Genomic DNA, 23,333 nt, shown 5'->3' on the forward strand with positions numbered 1-23,333 from the left:
CGTGAAAAGAGTTCAGGTCTCACCGGCCGTGCGGATTGGGCACGCGCAGGCCCTGTTAAACGGTAACGTGAAATACGCGATTGACCGCGTTGGGATGAAAATCTACAGCGTACCAACAGGCAGTAGAGTATTTAATCTAGAAAATCTATTTTTAGGACAAGTGCCGAAAACAGTTATAGCCGGTTTTGTGGATAACGAATCATTTTCAGGAATCCATAACCGGAACCCCCTTTGCTTTGAACATAAAAATGTAAGTTTTGCGTCCCTTTATCTGGATGGAACGCCGCGCCCCGCCAAGCCATTTCAACCCGACTTTGAACGCGGTAATGCTGTAAGAGAGTATATGTCACTCATACAGATCACAAATAAGCAGAAATCTGACAATGGTATACTGATTGACCGCGAAGAGTACCTCAGGGGCTACACGCTATTTGCTTTTGACCTTTCACCAGAACAGGAGTGTGGAGAACACCTTTCCCTGATAAGAACAGGCAATCTACGTGCCGAATTCCGCTTTGCAGAAGCGTTGGACCGGACAGTCAATGTGATAATATACGCTCTATTTGATAACATCATCGAGATTAATGAAAGGCGCGATGTGCTGTACGATTATCTATAAATGAAATAAACTAACACTACGCTGCTGAAAAAATGAACACATTACAGATAAACTGTATTCTGTACGCCGTGCAAAGCACAAGGCATATTTTTAAAGGAACGTATCCGTGCGATATGTTACCGGTCAGTAAACTGTCGCAATACCCCTGCGCGTTTGTAATCAATACGCACAGCAGCGGGCAGCCGGGTGAGCACTGGTTGGCCGCTTATTTTAACGAACAGCGTGAATGTTACTTTTTTGATTCTTACGGGTTAGCCCCTGACAGCCCCCTATTCCCAAAAGCAATAATACATTTTTTAAACTTGAATTCAAAAAGTGTTTATCACCAAAATAAGCAGTTGCAAAATTTTAACAGCACCGTTTGCGGTCAATATTGCATATACTTTATATTTTACATGTGTAAAAAATACAAATATGTGGATGTACTGGCCCGTTTTAGTGATGACACAAAACGTAATGATTGTTTTGTTTCAAATTTTGTAAGACGACTCCCAAGAAGCCATTGTCTGAGTCATTATGCATATAGATATATACAGAATTGTGTAACTTGTAACCAACGCTGTGCGTGAAGCGTTTTATGTACAACGCGTCATAACTATGGCACGTTGTACATAAAACGTTTCACGCACAACGTTGTGTGTGAAGCGTGTTACGCACAACGTTGTATTGTTTGTGTAACTTGTAATCAACATTCTGTTTGATACGTTTTAGGCAGGCGATACCGAGAATGTACACGGACGTCAGAAAAAGACTCACCAGTGTCCTAAAAAATGCAGTTGTACCCAATGTCCACTTAACCACGGACATGTGGACAAGTGGAGCAAGGCAGGGTCAGGACTATATGACTGTGACAGCCCACTGGGTAGATGTATGGACTCCCGCCGCAAGAACAGCAGCGGCGGCACCAGTAGCAGCATCTTGCAAACGCCAACTCTTTCCTAGGCAGGCTACGCTTTGTATCACCGGTTTCCAGAATACGCACACAGCTGAAAACCTCTTACGGCAACTGAGGAAGATCATCGCGGAATGGCTTACCCCAATTGGACTCTCCTGTGGATTTGTGGCATCGGACAACGCCAGCAATATTGTGTGTGCATTAAATATGGGCAAATTCCAGCACGTCCCATGTTTTGCACATACCTTGAATTTGGTGGTGCAAAATTTTTAAAAAAACGACAGGGGCGTGCAAGAGATGCTGTCGGTGGCCAGAAAAATTGCGGGACACTTTCGGCGTACAGGCACCACGTACAGAAGACTGGAGCACCACCAAAAACGCCTGAACCTGCCCTGCCATCATCTGAAGCAAGAAGTGGTAACGAGGTGGAATTCAACCCTCTATATGCTTCAGAGGTTGGAGGAGCAGCAAAAGGCCATTCAAGCCTATACAATTGAGCACGATATAGGAGGTGGAATGTACCTGTCTCAAGCGCAGTGGAGAATGATTTCAACGTTGTGCAAGGTTCTGCAACCTTTTGAACTTGCCACACGTGAAGTCAGTTCAGACACTGCCAGCCTGAGTCAGGTCATTCCCCTCATCAGGCTTTTGCAGAAGAAGCTGGAGGCATTGAAGGAGGAGCTAAAAGGGAGCGATTCCGCTAGGCATGTGGGACTTGTGGATGGAGCCCTTAATTCGCTTAACAAGGATTCACGGGTGGTCAATCTGTTGAAATCAGAGCACTACATTTTGGCCACCGTGCTCGATCCTAGATTTAAAACCTACCTTGTATCTCTCTTTCCGGCAGACACAAGTCTGCTGGGGTTCAAAGACCTGCTGGTGACAAAATTGTCAAGTCAAGCGGAACGCGACCTGTCAACATCTCCTCCTTCACATTCTCCCGCAACTGGGGGTGCGAGGAAAAGGCTCAGAATTCCGAGCCCACCCGCTGGCGGTGATGCAGGGCAGTCTGGAGCGACTGCTGATGCTGACATCTGGTCCGGACTGAAGGACCTGACAACGATTACGGACATGTCGTCTACTGTCACTGCATATGATTCTGTCACCATTGAAAGAATGGTGGAGGATTATATGAGTGACCGCATCCAAGTAGGCACGTCAGACAGTCCGTACTTATACTGGCAGGAAAAAGAGGCAATTTGGAGGCCCTTGCACAAACTGGCTTTATTCTACCTAAGTTGCCCTCCCACAAGTGTGTACTCCGAAAGAGTGTTTAGTGCCGCCGCTCACCTTGTCAGCAATCAGCGTACGAGGTTACTTCCAGAAAATGTGGAGAAGATGATGTTCATTAAAATGAATTATAATCAATTCCTCCGTGGAGACATTGACCAGCAGCAATTGCCTCCACAAAGTACACAGGGAGCTGAGATGGTGGATTCCAGTGGGGACGAATTGATAATCTGTGAGGAGCGGGATGTACACGGTGATATATCGGAGGATGATGATGAGGTGGACATCTTGCCTCTGTAGAGCCAGTTTGTGCATGGAGAGATTAATTGCTTCTTTTTCGGTGGGGGTCCAAACCAACCCGTCATTTCAGTCACAGTCGTGTGGCAGACCGTGTCACTGAAATGATGGGTTTGTTAAAGTGTGCATGTCCTGTTTATACAACATAAGGGTGGGTGGGAGGGCCCAAGGACAATTCCATCTTGCACCTCTTTTTTCTTTCATTTTTATTTGCGTCATGTGCTGTTTGGGGAGTGTTTTTTGGAAGGGCCATCCTGCGTGACACTGCAGTGCCACTCCTAGATGGGCCAGGTGTTTGTGTCGGCCACTAGGGTCGCTTATCTTACTCACACAGCTACCTCATTGCGCCTCTTTTTCTTCTTTGCGTCATGTGCTGTTTGGGGAGTGTTTTTTGGAAGGGCCATCCTGCGTGACACTGCAGTGCCACTCCTAGATGGGCCAGGTGTTTGTGTCGGCCACTAGGGTCGCTTATCTTACTCACACAGCTACCTCATTGCGCCTCTTTTTTTCTTCTTTGCGTCATGTGCTGTTTGGGGAGTGTTTTTTGGAAGGGCCATCCTGCGTGACACTGCAGTGCCACTCCTAGATGGGCCAGGTGTTTGTGTCGGCCACTAGGGTCGCTTATCTTACTCACACAGCTACCTCATTGCGCCTCTTTTTTTCTTCTTTGCGTCATGTGCTGTTTGGGGAGTGTTTTTTGGAAGGGCCATCCTGCGTGACACTGCAGTGCCACTCCTAGATGGGCCCGGTGTTTGTGTCGGCCACTAGGGTCGCTTATCTTACTCACACAGCTACCTCATTGCGCCTCTTTTTTCTTTGCGTCATGTGCTGTTTGGGGAGTGTTTTTTGGAAGGGCCATCCTGCGTGACACTGCAGTGCCACTCCTAGATGGGCCCGGTGTTTGTGTCGGCCACTAGGATCGCTTAGCTTAGTCATCCAGCGACCTCGGTGCAAATTTTAGGACTAAAAATAATATTGTGAGGTGTGAGGTATTCAGAATAGACTGAAAATGAGTGGAAATTATGGTTTTTGAGGTTAATAATACTTTGGGATCAAAATGACCCCCAAATTCTATGATTTAAGCTGTTTTTTAGTGTTTTTTGAAAAAAACACCCGAATCCAAAACACACCCGAATCCGACAAAAAAAATTCGGTGAGGTTTTGCCAAAACGCGGTCGAACCCAAAACACGGCCGCGGAACCGAACCCAAAACCAAAACACAAAACCCGAAAAATTTCAAGTGCACATCTCTAGTGACATCATCATTAAATGACATTTTAACATGATAAAAAACTATCATATAAATTACAGAAGAAACTCCATCAATGAAGTTAAAATAAATTAACAAAATTGATGAAAAAAAGACAACATTAAAATAAACCATTTTAGATTTTTATTCAGGTCATCTCCATGGCAACCATGTCAATAACATGGTGTCAAATCAGTGTTAACATCAATCAGTAGCTGCCTAAGTGCATTATTCATACTGAGGGAGCAACGTATCAATGTAAATGCTAAATCGCTAAAGTATAGGGAATATATATGTATACTTTATGAACCTAGATCGCGCGCCATTGCCATGGCAACGCGGTCTAGGCAGAGAAGGAGAAATGTCCTCGATCGCGCGCCGTTGCCATGGTGACGCGGTCTAGGCAGAGGAGGGGAAATGACGTCGATGTGAATCCGGCGCAGTTGATGCAGCACAGTCCGATCGCGTACCGTTACCATGGTAACGCGGTATCGAACAGAGGAAATGACGTCTGTATAACAATGACGCGGTTCTTGAGACGCATCATGGAACGCAAACCTAAAATCTAAATTGGTGTCGAGTGCTTTGACCCCAACACCTTCGGTGTCTACCATCACATCGGTTGGTTTTTACCGTTGCGGATATTGTATGGGTTGTAAAAATTAAAAAAACACAGGGGGAAACAAGACTGAACAAATTATTATAAATGGATATGTGATAAAAATAAAAGAATTCATTACATGTAACGTAAAAAACGTAATATATGCCATGAGATGTACATGCGATAAGGTCTATATTGGCAGAACTTCAAGGCCTTTAAAGGTCAGGTTAAGCGAACATATGCGCAATATTAAAAAAGGGCTTGAAACGCACGCACTTTCGGCCCATTTTAAACATGTACATAATTGTTCCATTTCAGGGCTTGTATCCTTTCATGGGGTGAAAGCAATTAAGGGGAATATAAAACATAATGACAGTTCAAAACAGTTAGCAAAAGCAGAAATGAATCTGATTTACAATTGTAATACCCTGATTCCAGGGGGTTTAAACAATGATTTCGAACTTAAATGGTTTCTGTGAGATATTGTATAAATCTGTCTATCAATTCTTGTACTTTTGCAATGACTTTGACTGTCTGTTTTTTCTTTAGTTTTATAGACCAATGTTCTTTCTTGGAACAACCACAGTTGGTGAAGATATGATCTATCCGATATGTATTAAGATTTCTATGTGACATTATGTTCTTCAGTAATATCTATGGCAACCAAACATGGTGTCGCTATACATACACAGATATTTATCATGTTTTGATAGATAGTTATTATTAAAACTGACAAGTTTTCTTGTCCCCATTCACTAAACACCTAGGTGGGCGGTATTATCCCACTTCAAAGATGGCCGTTCTAACATCTTTGTTAAACAAGTGAGGGAGGATTAACATCTAGTACCCTACATTATATTTTAAAACTAAATCAATGTTGCCATTCTACTTTAATGATTTAGGTTAATAATGGAGTTTTCAAAAGTATATCTATCTTTTTATTTTAAGATGTATCCGGATTTCCTGTCTGATCGACAGGATGTGGGGAACCCGGTTTGCGTTCCATGATGCGTCTCAAGAACCGCGTCATTGTTATACAGACGTCATTTCCTCTGTTCGATACCGCGTTACCATGGTAACGGTACGCGATCGGACTGTGCTGCATCAACTGCGCTGGATTCACATCGACGTCATTTCCCCTCCTCTGCCTAGACCGCGTCACCATGGCAACGGCGCGCGATCGAGGACATTTCTCCTTCTCTGCCTAGACCACGTTGCCATGGCAATGGCGCGCGATCTAGGTTCATAAAGTATACATATATATTCCCTATACTTTAGCGATTTAGCATTTACATTGATACGTTGCTCCCTCAGTATGAATAATCCACTTAGGCAGCTACTGATTGATGTTAACACTGATTTGACACCATGTTATTGACATGGTTGCCATGGAGATGACCTTAATAACAATCTACAATGGTTTATTTTAATGTTGTCTTTTTTTCATCAATTTTGTTAATTTATTTTAAATTCATTGATGGAGTTTCTTCTGTAATTTATATGATAGTTTTTTATCATGTTAAAATGTCATTTAATGATAATGTCACAATCAGGATTGTTCTGATTGGCCTCTCAGCATATAAATTCCTGGTCTTTCCACTCTCTCAGTATGTCTTGATAAAGGCCTATGCTAGGCCGAAACATGTTGACCAGCTGAGAGTGTGGACTGAACTTGTTTTTAGAAAAAGAGATCTTTTGCTTCATCTTTAGGATTTTATATTTTTTCATTTGTTTATACTTTTTTGATGCATAAGTCATGCCATTTTAACATCTGATGTACTTTTGCACACTTTTTTACTAATTGGTGTTCACACCCTGAGTGTATGGGTTTTTTTTAACAATAAATTATTTTTTATGGATTGATCGTGATTCAAATATTTTTTTTGACGTTTATGTCGGAATATTCCCACATGAAATCGATGCAAATGATCAACACGGTTGCTCATCAAAAGAAACCCAGATGCGTTTGAACATAATCTTTATTGCCGTGAGTAGGGTACGCCTTACATTCACCCTATACAGTGTAAAAGATACCTTTATACGTTTCAAATACAACTCTCTTGTGTGAGTGAGGTACGCCTATTTTCTTGGTAAAGGGGGTTTTGCATTCAAATCCATGTTTTCTGACACAGAGGTGGATACAAAGATACCTTTATAGGCTTTTTCCTTTCGTTTGGAAAGTGAGTTTAGGTACGCCTCTCCAGTGGATGTGCATTGTCTTTGCTGTGTGAACGTCTTCATATTGAAAGAGACTTGTTTATCATTTAAAAAATTACTACACATATATATATATATATATATATATATATATATATATATATTATCTTCTTTTCATGCTAAACCTGAGAGACAGAAAAACTCTTCAGAAAAAGGTAGAAAGCCATCTATGTTGCAGTTTGGAATTCTACCACTCCCATATACCCCAGGGATGTTCTTTTTGCTGAGTGTATTTATTTATATATTATATTAAGATATTTAAAGCGCCTGTCAGTTTGGGTCCCACAAAATGTGTATTTAAAATTGTGAAATTATTTGAACATTTGGTGAGGTTCTGTCGTGGTGAACCAGTTTGCGGGCTGCTCTCTATAATTTTTTCTGCGCCAGTTACCAGGGATTCACAAAACATTATCCTCCCCAAGTAGTAGTGTTGTTATACGTAATGCCTCCCCTGTAGTAGTAGCATTCTACGTAATGGCCCCCCCAGTAGTAGTGTTATACGTAATGCCCCCCCTGTAGTAGTAGCATCCTTATACGTAATGCCCCCCCCAGTAGTAATAGCGTCCTTACACGTAATGGCCCCCCCAGTAGTAGTAGCGTCCTTACACGTAATGGCCCCCCCAGTAGTAGTAGCGTCCTTACATGTAATGCCCCCCCAGTAGTAGCGTCCATAAAGCGCGCGCACACACACACAATTCACACACACCCACCCACAGTGTCGGACTGGGGCATGAAGGGACCACCGGGGGAATACAGTGATAGGGGCCCATACTTAGGGGTGTGGCCAGCCTAAAAGGGGGTGTGGTCAGCCTCCACAGAGGCTTGAAATTCACAATAGTTTAGTGCAGTGTAATGCAACACATCTACCATGTATAATACAAGTGCAGAGTCTGGAACCTGATCCCTAGAGGAGGGATTGGGCCATCAGGCAGTGGGGCCTACCGGTGGTTTCCCTGGTACCCCTGTGGGCCAGTCTGACCCTGCCCACCCACCATACACACACACATACATTTATCTCTTATCCTCCACTTACCTAAGCCACTGTCTCCCTCAGTACATCAGCCTGGTCCGTGTAGCTCCGCCCCTTCTGTCCCGTTTAGCTCCGCCCATTCTGGTCCATGTAGCTCCGCCCCCTCCTCTGATATGTACCCAGCCGCTGTCACACAGGTGAGGGGAGGGGGGGAGTGGGCTTTTCATGCTGCCAGCGCCGCACAGCAGCAGCAGGGGGGGACAGGACGGCACAGCAGGGAAGGGATGCAGAGCAGGGGGAGCGCCTCTCCCTCCCAGCGCCTCCCTGCACTGCATCCCTTCGCTGAGCGGGTAGCGCCGGGCCTGTAGTGCAGTGTATAGGGGCATGTAGTGTAGTGATGTAGTTCAGGATGTTGTGGATGTAGTACAGTAGTGCAGTGGATAGGGGAATGTAATGCAGTGATGAAGTGTTATGACATAGTGCAATGTATGGAGACACACAGAGGAGCATGTATTTAAACACGCTGCTGGAGGTGCATGTGACACATAGGACATTTGAGGGACACAGAGGAATATTGTTTAATAGTATCCCTTTTTTTCAAAATGTTTGATAATCTAATTATTTTAGTCTGACAGGGTTTTGGTTTTATTATTATTATTTTAATTTTTAATTATTTTTTTTTTGGGGGGGGGGGTCGGGCGTCAAATTATTGCCTTGCCCCGGGTGATGAAAATCCTAGTTTCGGCACTGGTGAGATGAAAAATGGATCAATAAATAGACAGAAGTCTTTTATGAGTGGGCAGAGGGACAGGGAAGCAGATGCTGATAAACACTGCAGCACAGCTACTGCAGTACAACTCTTGGCCAATGTGTGCAGTGTAGAGCACCATCATTCTTCTCTCCTTCCCTGTTACTAAAATGGTCACTGCTCAGCTCCCTTTTGTCATTGTCAGCGTCCGGAGTCTTACCGGTATGCTGGTGCAGCAGGGCTGGCTTCTCTGGCTGTGTGCGGGCAGCGGCGGAGGTGGGCTGCTGCGCCGGGTCCGTGGGCAGCAGTGGCGGCAGTGAGGGGGTCCGCTCGTGGCGGCGGGACGCCGCTACAGCGGGTCGCTCTTGCTGAGCCGTTGCTAGGAGACCAGAGGCAGTGAGCAATGTGGCTTTGCAGAAAGGTCTGCATTACTGGGCGCTGCCATGTTGGAGACCCAGTTTTAAGCATAGTTCCTGAGTAGATAAAGACAACCTTTCTGTCAAACTGACAGGTGGCACACCCCCTTTCTCCTAGGCTCCACCCCCTTTAATATTAACTGATAGTGTTTGATATCGCTTTAATATAAAATTTAATATAAAATTTTATATTAAATTTATAGTGTTCGATATTAAACCGTATTAAAAGATAATGACTTTGAAAAGAGTGTCACGCAACACCAGTCGCAGAATGTCACGCAACGCAGCGCGTCAAATAAAGCGGATGAAAGATGCATATTACACAGTGTTAAAACCAGGTAGTTTTAGCGGCATTGATAAATATTATGGGTCGGTTAAAAATAAATTTAAAAGATCCGACGTAAGAAAGTGGTTACAAGAACAAGACGCCTACACGCTGCACAAGCCAGCAAGAAAAAACTATAAAAGGAACATGATTTGTGTATCGGGTATAAACCAACAGTGGCAATGCGATTTGGTCTCGCTGATAGACCTGTCAAAATACAACGATGGTGTTAAATACATATTAACAATCATCGATATATTCAGTAAGAGGGTGTGGGGTGAAAGTCTGACCGCTAAGAACGCAGCAACGGTCGCTAATGCTTTTGAAAAAATATTCCAGCGCGGTGATGTGCCGATGAAGCTACAAACCGATAATGGTAAAGAGTTTCTAAACAGAAACCTAAAAAAGGTGTTAGAAAAATACGGTATAAATCATTTCACGACCAATAACGATGTGAAAGCGGCTGTTATAGAGCGCTTCAATAGGACTTTAAAAACACGCATGTGGCGCTATTTCACGGCAAAGAATACCTACAGATATATAGATGTTTTACAAGACTTCATACGCAGCTATAATAACACATACCATAGAACGATTAAGTGCGCTCCAAACGATGTGAATGACTCTAACGCATTGAGTGTCTTCAAAACGACCTACGGTGATTACTTTAGAAGTAAGAAAGCCCCCGTTTGTTTAGGAATCGGTGACCACGTCCGTATTTCTAAATATAAGGACATATTTCAGAAAGGTTACGAACAGAGCTTTTCTGAGGAGATTTTTGTTGTACATAGTGTGAACACTAAAGGGCTTAAACCGCTTTATAAGTTGGCAGATCTGTACGGTGAAGTTATAACAGGTAGTTTTTATCCCGAAGAGCTTCAAAGCATACCAAAAAACTATAACAGAGTTTACAAAGTGGAAAAGATTTTAAAAAATAAGACGGTCAGAGGCCGTAAATACGCGTTAGTCAAGTGGCGCGGGTACCCCGCAAAATTTAACAGTTGGGTCGCAGCATCGGTGATAAAAGACATATAAAGCTCATCAGTATCTAAACAAGACGAGCGATGGATGACAAGGCATTCTACATAACCTTACCCAGCAACGCATCGGCTGTTACTTTCCCGCAAAATAAGATTTCTAACTATACGACAAAGTTGGCTAAACCGATAGACTTAAATGGCGAATGGGAAGTAGCACTTACTGAGATACAATACCCGCATACGTGGAATACATTGGATTTACAAGATTGTAGACTGCAATTATCATGGGATGGAACGGCGGACCAGCCGGTGGCGAGAGTCGCGAGTTTGTGCATTAAACCCGGTTTTTATGAAACAATCGAAGCGTTACTGAACGTAATCAACGCTGAAATTGTACAACTGAAACTGGACGTTGGATTAAGACTAACGTATGATCCATTTGCACGCGTTGTAACATGCGACAGTAAACTGTTGTATAAAATCCACGCCGGTTCTAAGCTGACATGGATACTGGGTTTACAGCCTAAAACTAATATTTCTAAACCATGCGCCGACATCAAAGGCGGCCAATATACGATGTACGTGTACACAGACATTATCGAACACCAACGGGTCGGGGATAGTTATGTGCCGCTACTTCGCACTGATGAAATGAAGGGTTATAACAATGAGGTTGTCACAATACGATACGAGAAGCCCGATTACGTACCATTGTGCAAAACACATTTTGACACGATAGCCATAGAGATAAAGAACGACCAAAACGAGAACATGGCATTTAAGTTTGGGAAAGCGATCGTGAAGCTACACTTCAGACGCCGCAAAACTGAATTTTATTAACTAAGCAGAATGGTCGCTGTTAAAAATTATGGCGATCCGGGCCTCTATGCGCAATATTATAAATCTCAAGCCGATAATGGATTACCAGGTTTTCACGGCAGCGCATACATGTACGGCTGCGGTTTAGGCGGTATTTTTCAAAGTCTTTTCAGAAAAGCTGTTCCTCTTTTCCGGAGAGGTTTAGAGTTGGCTAAACCGCATATGAAGACAGCGGTTCGTAATATAGCGAAAGATGTTATCGGGCAAGCCACAACGGCTGTGGTGAATAAGATACACGAGGCGAACCAAGCAAAGCAAGACGGTTCAGGACTAATATATACAAGAAAAGGCGTGTCTAAAAGAAAATGGAAGCGTATGATAGCGCTTCCGCCTTGGGACATACCCTTTTTAAATAAAAAACAGAGACGACGCAACTCAAAGAAGAAGAGAAAGCCGAAGAGCGCCGTTGGTGATATTTTTTAAACATGTCTTTCATACACCACGAATCCGTTGAATGTGCAAAAACAGAGCTGGATCTTTTTGACGTACCCCCAACACAAACTAGCATAGAGAAAAGTCTATACGTCGAAGTTCAACCTTTAGCGGCGTTATCCGACACAGCTCCGCTTGAATTTTATATAGCAGCCAGCGGTGAACACTACTACGATCTGAACAACACGCTGTTGTACGTGACATGCAAGATCGTACGAACCGATAACACGCCGATACCGCAAGGTGCGCGAGTCGCACTTATTAATTACCCAATAGCGACTTTATTCAACCAAGTGGATGTAACTTTGGGCGACAGGCTCATATCACAATCCAACAATCTTTACGCATACCGCGCGTACATTGAGACTATATTGAATTACAGCTCGGATGCATTGTCAACAAAACACACAACAGGATTATTTTACAAAGATGCGGCTGGTGAATTTAACAACACGGCGCTGGACGGGCCGAATACGGGGTTCAAAAAACGAGCTGGAGCAACAGAGCAGAGTCGCACTGTTGAACTGCTAGGACCGCTTCACTGCGACCTTTTCCATCAACATAAACTAATTTTAAACGCCGTTGATCTGAAGATTAAACTAACCAGAAACAAAGACGCATTCTGCTTAATGTCGTCTGAGGCGGATGCCTTTAAAATACAGATCACAGCGGCATCCCTGTTCGTGAAAAGAGTTCAGGTCTCACCGGCCGTGCGGATTGGGCACGCGCAGGCCCTGTTAAACGGTAACGCGAAATACGCGATTGACCGCGTTGGGATGAAAATCTACAGCGTACCAACAGGCAGTAGAGTATTTAATCTAGAAAATCTATTTTTAGGACAAGTGCCGAAAACAGTTATAGCCGGTTTTGTGGATAACGAATCATTTTCAGGAATCCATAACCGGAACCCCCTTTGCTTTGAACATAAAAATGTAAGTTTTGCGTCCCTTTATCTGGATGGAACGCCGCACCCCGCCAAGCCATTTCAACCCGACTTTGAACGCGGTAATGCTGTAAGAGAGTATATGTCACTCATACAGATCACAAATAAGCAGAAATCTGACAATGGTATACTGATTGACCGCGAAGAGTACCTCAGGGGCTACACGCTATTTGCTTTTGACCTTTCACCAGAACAGGAGTGTGGAGAACACCTTTCCCTGATAAGAACAGGCAATCTACGTGCCGAATTCCGCTTTGCAGAAGCGTTGGACCGGACAGTCAATGTGATAATATACGCTCTATTTGATAACATCATCGAGATTAATCAAAGGCGCGATGTGCTGTACGATTATCTATAAATGAAATAAACTAACACTACGCTGCTGAAAAAATGAACACATTACAGATAAACTGTATTCTGTACGCCGTGCAAAGCACAAGGCATATTTTTAAAGGAACGTATCCGTGCGATATGTTACCGGTCAGTAAACTGTCGCAATACCCCTGCGCGTTTGTAATCAATACGCACAGCAGCGGGCAGCCGGGTGAGCACTGGTTGGCCGCTTATTTTAACGAACAGCGTGAATGTTACTTTTTTGATTCTTACGGGTTAGCCCCTGACAGCCCCCTATTCCCAAAAGCAATAATACATTTTTTAAACTTGAATTCAAAAAGTGTTTATCACCAAAATAAGCAGTTGCAAAATTTTAACAGCACCGTTTGCGGTCAATATTGCATATACTTAATATTTTACATGTGTAAAAAATACAAATATGTGGATGTACTGGCCCGTTTTAGTGATGACACAAAACGTAATGATTGTTTTGTTTCAAATTTTGTAAGACGACTCCCAAGAAGCCATTGTCTGAGTCATTATGCATATAGATATATACAGAATTGTGTAACTTGTAACCAACGCTGTGCGTGAAGCGTTTTATGTACAACGCGTCATAACTATGGCACGTTGTACATAAAACGTTTCACGCACAACGTTGTGTGTGAAGCGTGTTACGCACAACGTTGTATTGTTTGTGTAACTTGTAATCAACATTCTGTTTGATACGTTTTATGTACAACGCATCATATCTATGATGTTTTTCTAATAAACAACGTTGTTTATTAAACTTTATATCGCGTGCTTGAAATTTCTTCCGTTTACAGCAATAGAAACAAAGAACAAAACGTTGTTTTATAAAGCATAAGCATATTTTATTTATATATATATATATATATATATATATATAATAACACGGTAAAGAAGCATTTAAAACATTACATAAAATATTATTGACATAAGTTAAACATTGTGACGCAAAATACCAACACAAAATACAGTGTATAAAAATATTATAAGTTAGTTATATGTTATAGTTTCAGCCACTGTGAATCCTGAAATAGATTTACGGATCTTTTCCTAGGCAGTAAGTAACCGTGCGGTGTTGTTAAACCTGGGGGACTTAAAACATTTATTCGACCTTTGTTAAGGGTTTGTAACAACATGGGCGATGTCACAGCACTATCAGAGGCCTCCTGCGTCTCAGCTTTTAAGCGTTTTAAGCACATTCTATTTGCAGCATTGGCTATGACGGTTGAGGGAATATTTAATTCAGACATTGCCCGCATAAATTCAGGCCACCCATTCGGTATATTACGGATCGACACACCGTGGCTTTGCGTGATGCTTCTTACTAAATCTAACATGTTGGAACCAGGCACAGCGATGCCTTTGTACAGAAACTCCCTTTTACTGTTCCAGTCTGTGATGTGTTTAGAGCGTGTCATTTTACTCAATAGTATTTCACAGTTTTTCTTATACCGGTCATTAACACCGCTCAAAAGCTCATGATAAACAGCATCGGGCGCAACAGGTTGTGTCGTGTTATTTGATTCATCAACAGATTTTGCAACGGGTGATAAAAGAGCTAAAGTTGACATTTCACTATCAGCCTGTTTACTCAACACCAGATATCTCTGCAACAACATTGTATATCGCTTTGCTTTTTCATATTCTGATAAATCATTATTCTGTAGTATTTTCACGATCTCTACATCTAGACCGTGCGTTGCTGTTTTACGTATGTCGTCGCTGTTCGGTTTGTTATGTAAACGGTCTATCTGATTCTGAGGCACCAGATACATTTTCTCAGCGTACTCCATCAGCGATTAGACAATAGTCCTGTAATTAGCGGTATAGTAAAACCAAGCAGCGAACCGATAAAACCACCCGACTGTTTAACCAACCTCTTCTTTTTTCCAATGGCACATTTCTTATTATAAAGTGATTTTATAAACGCTCGCTTCTTTTTAAGGTAGTTCAACTGTCGTTGAGACAGCGGTATTTTACCTTTAAGCGTGTTGAGCGCTATCTCACAAATAGCCGTGACTAAATCGTTTGAAGCGTTGGATAAAATAGCATTTCTTTGGATTGGTGTTGCTTTAATTAACGTTTTTAAAAGCACCCAATTATGTCTTATCCGTCCCGACATGTTCACCGTTGTTAGAATGACAACAAATGACTAAAGGTTGTACGGTTATAGCTTTATAGAACCACGCTTCTTAATAACAAAAGCAACAGGCGTGTCTGGTGGGAATAAGCCGCTTCGTAAACGATAATCGTCAAGAGCGTTGTTTCTTAAATCAACCAGTAAATACCCATAAGGGGCAGCCGTCGCGGATTCATAGGATTCGAGAAAAAAACGATGTTTCGATGGGTACATTTGTCTAGCCAGAATGCCCACCTGCATTTTATCCCTGGGGTTTTTGAACAGGACCATATATTTTGTGTTTAAATGTATAGTTCTGCTCTTTTTACCTTGACAAAATATGTTTTGGACAAGGTACAGGATACTGAGATTACGATGGTGTACATACTTTGTGAAAGCTTTCTCAACCTCAGAATTATTACTTGCTGCGTCCATCAAATCATCAATCACTGTTAAATCAATCTTATCAGGGGGGAAAAGTTGATCATCGCTAAAAGACTCTGGTAAGCCCTCTATAAAACGCGTACCGGGGTAATCACACAGAAGTTGGTCGTATATAGGTTGCCAACAGGTGTAAAACCAAACAACATTATCAGGTACATGAGTCATATGTGTTGCAGCGTGTTGCAACAGCGTTTTCACAAAATAACTTTTACCCGAATTGGACGGACCCGCTAAAATACATGAGAAAGGGTGCTGAAATCTGGTGTCCATCTTAATAGCCGAACGGCAGTGTTGTGAAGTTGTCCGTAAGAGACCGTTTAGTATAAACACACCTTTGCGTCTTCTGCAAAGTACGCGTCTCTATCTGCCAGCACTTTTTCACACGTACTATACCGGGTTGACGGATCACAACCTTTTTCTGGTCATCGCCTTCGGGGTTTAAAGGATAATCTAAGACCAGTTCTCTTAGGCTGTCAAAGTTAACGTGCTGCGCATTATCAACATTGAGCGTTATACCTTTAACTTTTAAACAGGTCTTTCCGTTGTTTAGTCGATAGCCGTATGACTTGGGACCGGCTGAGACAAATTCTGTTATATGGGTGCCTGTGGGTAGTTCGCTGGTCAACTCGCCTAAATAATCACCCAATGGCGGGCTCCAGTCACTGGGTCTACTGACAAAAATTACAGAATCTGTGTCGTGATAAAGACATCTATCTTGTAATCTATACAGTAGTTTGTACAGTTCAACACGTGCATAAGCAGTTGTAAAGATGGCTATAGTTACATTTGAAATTGCGCCCCTGGTGTAATGATCTTTGGCATACTTCCAATTTACCATAACTGTATCATCGTCAGCAAAGTCCAAAGCGGACACGTCATAGTACGGTAAGAACGCGTATTCAAAAAGTTTGTCGGGATCGGTCACTAGACACGTATTGGGCATGTTGCTACGTTGACCAAATTTACCCCATAAGGAATTTAAAAACAATTTTGAAATTTGTCTTTTAGCGGGGTTGATTTCTATGTGATCGGGTCGGAAAGACACGCCTTCATTTTTTTGATAGGTGTCTATATACTCTTGGCGTTTCTCGGCGTCTGTACACCATTCGGGATAACCAGATGCCTCTTGTTTATCCCTGAGGTGCGTTTTAATGTAGCCTGAAAACAATTTGTCAGATCTCTCATCAAAATGCCACACCTCATAGATTTTACACACCATGTACCCCATTTCTACAGCCAAGTTTAGTTTCACGGTACACCATGTACCGATGAGTGCACGTTTTTCTGAATCATGAACGCACGGCTCAGTCTGTCCAGACTCAGCGCATAATGGAAACATTAACTTGCCGCCCATTTTAACCGGCAGAACCGGAAAGAATAGGCCACGAGGTGGGTAAACTTTAACCCTGGCAAAACCGAAATACTTTGTGACATCACCAAAATCCTTATAAATAATGCGTGGGTGCTGTATAGGATACGTTTTGGTTTTGTTAACATACGGGTACAGACTGGTGAAATCAAAATAGTGAATTTTTTCATCACAGCCTGTTTTGTGATACAGCTTTATGGCGTTTGTGCGCCCGCCATAAAGAGCATCACGCGGCTCCAAGGGTTCGGGTAATTCTTTACCCTTCAGAAAAGCCTGTAGATCCGCATCAGAATCTAGCATAGACTTCCATTCACAACCCCAGATTTCACGTATCTGAAATCCACAACGTTTAAGGTAGTGCAACTTTACCTGCGTCTTGTGGTGTAATTGACCGTAGGTTGTTTTAGTCAGTTTGTTTTTATCATCGGCGTTGTAACAAGCACCACAGCCGTGATAAAAACAACCTTGGAATTCAAAAGCAGTGGGTGTGCCGTTAATCACGGCGTAACCATCCAGGCTGTATTTACCAACTTTCTTCTCACCCCCTTGTAAAGCGTGTCTTATACTCACACCTTCTTTGTGTTCTATGTACATTAACCACTGTATGGCTGGCGTTGAGTAACGCTTCTGAGTCTTGTGATAGTTATCACCCGGTACAAGGGCCAGTGTCTTTTCCTGTAAAAATTTACAACGGTACATGGCCATGCATACGGAAGCCAACGTGACTAATTGAAAAGCTTCGATGTGACGTTTAACCACAACCTTTTTTTTTTTCTTTGTTATTAGAAATTCCTGTTCTGTCATGGCTATAACAGCCGATCTGAAAGCATCACAAGCTTTTTGTAATATTTTCACATCTTCTTTACAATATCGTACGAGCTCTTTTTGAAAGTTAAACGGTTTGTGTACATACTGTTTATACCAGGCTGTAAACTCAGATAATTCATCAGGCATCATGTATTGTGGACCAAAATACTCTATTGATGGCATAGCGCCTATGTAATTTTGGTTATCAGCTGTGTAAAAAAAATGTGGGAAATAACCTTTGGTACCGTCAAACCCCATCGCCTTTGGTAACTTGCTAAGCCGCATGGGTAAAAAATTTAAAGAGTCGATAAATCTTATCTTCAAATCTTTTACCGTGATGCACATTATGTTGCCGCCTCTAGATAATAATTCCATCTTTAATTTCTCCTTAATCAGCTGGCGCAGCACAAAATACGCATCATAGCGACCTGCATTATGGGCTATGAATGTGTAATGCTCAAATTTTGGTTTCATGAACGTCTTTACAAAGTCTTCGATACACGCAACACCCTTAAACTCCCAGTCTTTCTCCCCCGTTAATGTTAAAGCGTAACAGTAGTTTGGTATGTGCACACCCGTCTCCTGCATACACTCAAAATCATAAAAGATGTATTTCTTTGTGGGCTCTTCCGGCTTGATGGTTTGTATATAGCACAAATGGTTCGAAAACCCATCAACGAACAAAGAAAATGGACATGGTCATATTGTAGTCCGTAGATCTGTGGATTTTTAAAATGTGCTGTCATCATTTATCACGCCTGGTCATTAAAATCAATATGTTTTTAAATTAGTGCCATGTGTGATGCTTCCGTACATTTAAGAAAATGGACATGGTCATTAGTCATTATGCTTTTTAAAACTGTACCATGTGTACCAAGCGTGATGTTTAAATTGTTGGAATGTGTGAACTATAACAAAGTAATGTTTGAAAGTGTACAGACTAGTCAAAATAGTGAATTTTTTCATCACAATCTGGTTTGTGATCTTTATTGCGCATTCTGCGCCTGGTGTTGCGTGACACTGCGACTGGTGTTGCGTGACACTCTTTTCAAAGTCATTATCTTTTAATACGGTTTAATATCGAACACTATAAATTTAATATAAAATTTTATATAAAATGTTATATTAAAGCGATATCAAACACTATCATTTAATATTAAAGGGGGTGGAGCCTAGGAGAAAGGGGGTGTGCCACCTGTCAGTTTGACAGAAAGGTTGTCTTTATCTACTTTCCTGTTTCCTGTTTCTTCCAGCCAATCCAGGTGAAGCTCTCCCTATAAAAGGGGGCTGGTTTAGGACAGGAACGCCAGTGCTTCAAGTTACAACCCTGTTGTAGGTGCTTTAGCCTGTGCTCCCAGGATCCTTGTCGTATTATGGTTACTCCTGATCCTGCTTGGTCGGTTCTCTGTTGCTGCTGCAGTCCTGCCGTTCCTAACCTGCTACTGCCTGTGGAAGCACTACTGGAAAACCCGGTCCAGTAAGACTCTTTGGGCACAGTCGGCCCCGGGTCTTCTGCCTAGTCTTTCAAGCCACTCCACAGATCTACTTCACCAGCCACGTCTTTGCACCACCGACCACAACCTGCAGATTATCTTCAGCCTCATCCTCCAAACCACAGTCCTTGTCTCCAGCCATGTCTTCAACTACCATCCACCGTTCCACAGTTCATCATCTACAGTCTCGTCTTTCAAATCACAGTCCACAGTTCTTTGCCTCCAGCCACGTCTTTTAACCACTATCCACAGTTCCGCAGTTCTTTATTCACAACCTCGTCTTTCAAGCCACAACCTGCAGTTCTTTATCCGCAACTACGTTCTTTAACCATCGTGCTCCAGCCACAGTTCTTTACCTCAGCCCTGTACATAATAAATACTATTTATTGACTCTCAACCCCGCCTACGTTCTTCATTGCTCCGTGTCCCATGCGAAGGAACTATATCCAACCCCCTCTTCTTGTTCACCCACAGCCAACTACCTCCTCGGGCAAGTCTCAGCTGCCGGATCCTCAAACTTTGCTAGACGTGACAGTCATATGTAGATTAAGGTTTCATACATCTAAACCTTCCTCGACAAATGCTGTATAAAACTCTGAAAACCACACCAAAATCCAACCAGCGGTTCGAGATCAGCCCAGACAGACAGAAATCAGACACCCACCATGGACATAGACATAGACATTAATTGTATGAGAGGGATAGAGAGAGACTACAAACAAAAAATGCTTCATATTGTATTGATTGTAAGAGCAATAGCTATTAAATATAATAGGCTTTAAATGCAAGATTTTATTTCAGGACAGTATCATAACTCCCAGTAGTCAGGATCCCAACAGCTGCATCCCGATGTTCAAAATCCCGATGGTTCCCGGTGGGAATTTTAACTGTACCCCTACTCCTAACCCTTCCTGCAACCTAAGCACACCAAGGCCCCTTCCCCCCATTCCACTGCCTAACCCCAGTACTTACCGTCAGGATGACAACCGCCTGGATACTGACCACATCCAGTTATTTCAAATGAAAGACTTTGAGAGATAAATAAAAAAGCAGCCTCACCTGAAGGTGCACAATGACTTGATTTAAGTTCCGAATGACCTCTAAGTTCTCCTTTAGCTCCTGGTCTTCTAGGGTCTCAGGTAACTGCTGTAAGTCAACCTTGCATCTGAGATCAGGAATAAGGAGAAGTCATAATTGAAAACAAAATACTGGAGCCCTTTATCTTTTAACATTATAGGTTTAGTATTGAAATAATACTTACGCTGCATGTTGCCTTAACTCTTCCATCTTATTTAGCAGTTTATCATTCTTCTGCTCAGTCTGTAAGGAACAATGCAAATAGCAATAGGAGTGACATTTCTTATATGAACTACAGCACATTGGGGGTCATTCCGAGTTGATTGCTAGCTAGCTACTTTTAGCAGCCGTGCAAACGCATAGTCGCCGCCCACGGGGGAATGTGTTTTTGCTTTGCAACTGTGCGAACGAGTGTGCAGCCGGGCGCTGCAAAAACATTTTGTGCAGTTTCAGAGTAGCTCTGGACTTACTCAGTCCTTGCGATCACTTCAGTCTTTTTGGTGCCGGAATTGACGTCAGACACCCGCCCTGCAAACGCCTGGACACGCCTGCGTTTTCCCAAACACTCCCAGAAAACGGTCAGTTGACACCCATAAACGCCTTCTTCCTGTCAATCTCCTTGCGACCGGCTGTGCGAATGGATTCTTCGTTAAATCCATCGCCCAGCAAAGATCCGTTTTGTACCCGTATGATGTGCATGCGCATTGCGGTGCATACGCAGTTGTAACCTGTTCACTGCGCTACGAAAAAAGGCAGCGAGCTATCAACTCGGAATGACCCCCATTGCCAACTTTCCGGAATCAAGAAAATAAATGTCAATATGGTGTTGAGTACACATTACTGAACATTTAGGGTATTATATCCAAGTTATGATGAATTTATAAAGTACATTTCTCTCAGTAGGTATTTGTGCAGAAAAAAGCAAAATACAAACAAAAAACAAAACAATGGGAAAAGGTGAAGGATGTCAATAAGAGACCCTACAGGGCTCAGCTCACCAGAATAATCTGTTCTACAGCCTCACTCAGTTCTCTACTCAGCTTTCCATTTTCCTCCTCCAGAGTTTTATTCTTCACCATAAGAGACTGCAAATTCTGACATGGTTCCATGCTAAAAACATAGGAAGAATTACAACAGTTCAAATGTAGTTATTCACTTGCCAATAAAATCTAAAGAGAATTTTCTCACATCTGTTCACTTTATTTCTTGAAACAAACTAGGTCTACTTATCGATAAATCGTTCTCCAAAGCTTCAAGACAACAGTGGCAAACAAAAAAAAGATCAAGCAGTTTGCAAAAAACTACACTACTCTATTTGTCAGAGCAATGTTAGGGAACAGACCCAGGGACTTTTGGGTGCCCCGGTTTGTGACAATGTGTGAAGGATGATACAAAGCAGCAACAGCAGAAGAAGAGGGGCTTAATGAAATCTAAGTATACAAATGAAGAGGGTGCACAAAATATATGGTACAAAAAGTTTTATTTGTGTGTTGGTGTTATGCACACCAGTGCCTGCAGGAAAGTACTAGTGTCAGAACTGTTATGCACTCCAGTGTCTGCAGGAATGTACTGGTGTTTGAACTGTTATGCAAAACAAATGGACTCACAGACAAACTGGGGAATATGACATAACGTACACAGAAGGTGATAGGGTAACAAAATACACACACAGTGAACAGAGAAGCCCAGAGGCTAAGGAACTGGGTATCTCCCTTGTATTAGAACTGCTCAGATGTAAAAAGCAAGATGTTGTGTTTTAATACGTAGAGAACCCGAAATGCTGTTGCTAAGGGCAACAGCAAAACCCTAAAGGGTTACCAACGGGTGTGGCAGTAAACTCCTTGGTCAGAGATGGAATGATAGACACAAGGAGAGCCTCCACAATCCTGATTCTCACTTGCAGTGCACAGGTTTAAGCTTACTGCCACTAAACTGACCCCTGACACCTAGCACAGTGAGACAGGATTAGACAGGCAAGTGTTAGAATACAGCCGCAAACTTGCTAAGTTCACAGAGTAATAACAGAACCCCAGCAAGCTAAACGACTGACTCCAGTCTTACTGCTAGGTCTGGATTGGCAGAGTGTAATACCAAATCCCCAGGCCTATTTGCAGTAAGCAACAAACAAATACAAAGCTACACAGTACTGGCTAACTTTCATGAACTGACTAACCAACAGAGATTCAGCAGCATCTGCTTACCCTGAAAAGAGGCCTTATAAAGCAGGTGCTGTCCACGCCCCACTCAGACCTCACAGACTGTGAGCACAAAAACCAGCACCGGATCCCCTGCCGTGCACAGAGCCTATAACCACTGCACAGCAAAAGACCCGAACCGGAGTATCAGCTGCGCTCAGGTTACTCCACTAGCACTTGTCTCCCGGTTGCCATGACGACGTGGCAGCACAGGGCAGGAGACCCTAACAGTACCCCCCCTCTGACGAGGGGTCAAAGAACCCCTACCACCGGGTTTATCGGGGAACTGCGAGAAGAAAGAGCGTATCAGTCTGGGGGCATGAAGATCACAACTGCGCACCCACGACCGCTCCTCCGGGCCATACCCCTTCCAGTGCACCAAAAATGACAGCCGACCCCGAACCACCTTGGAGTCAAGAATCCTTTCAACAACAAACTCCCTCTGGCCACGTATCAGAAGAGGGGAAGGTCTTCCACTGGAAGAAGGATTACTAATCGCCCGTTTTAAAAGGGAACAATGAAATGTTTTATTGATACCCAAAGAACGGGGCAGATCTAACTGAAAAGCCACCGGATTGATAACCCTGGTGATCTTATAAGGGCCGATGAACCGGGGCCCTAACTTATGAGATGGCTGTCTCAACTTCAAATTCTTGGTAGACAAC

General features: G+C 42.8%; 1 protein-coding gene across 1 annotated transcript in view; it reads right to left on the reverse strand.

The window, feature by feature from the left end:
- The window catches only part of LOC134947576 (chromosome-associated kinesin KIF4-like), a 602,740-nt gene that overhangs the window by 199,229 nt on the left and 380,178 nt on the right, over nt 1-23,333 (reverse strand). The window contains exons 11-13 of the mRNA XM_063935595.1: nt 21,472-21,583; nt 20,658-20,716; nt 20,456-20,561 (exon numbers count right to left, since the gene is read on the reverse strand). Coding sequence (XP_063791665.1) covers nt 20,456-20,561; nt 20,658-20,716; nt 21,472-21,583 — 277 coding nt within the window. The remainder of the gene's footprint in view (nt 1-20,455; nt 20,562-20,657; nt 20,717-21,471; nt 21,584-23,333) is intronic.

Source organism: Pseudophryne corroboree, chromosome 8 (assembly GCF_028390025.1).
Source record: "Pseudophryne corroboree isolate aPseCor3 chromosome 8, aPseCor3.hap2, whole genome shotgun sequence".
Taxonomy (NCBI): domain Eukaryota; kingdom Metazoa; phylum Chordata; class Amphibia; order Anura; family Myobatrachidae; genus Pseudophryne; species Pseudophryne corroboree.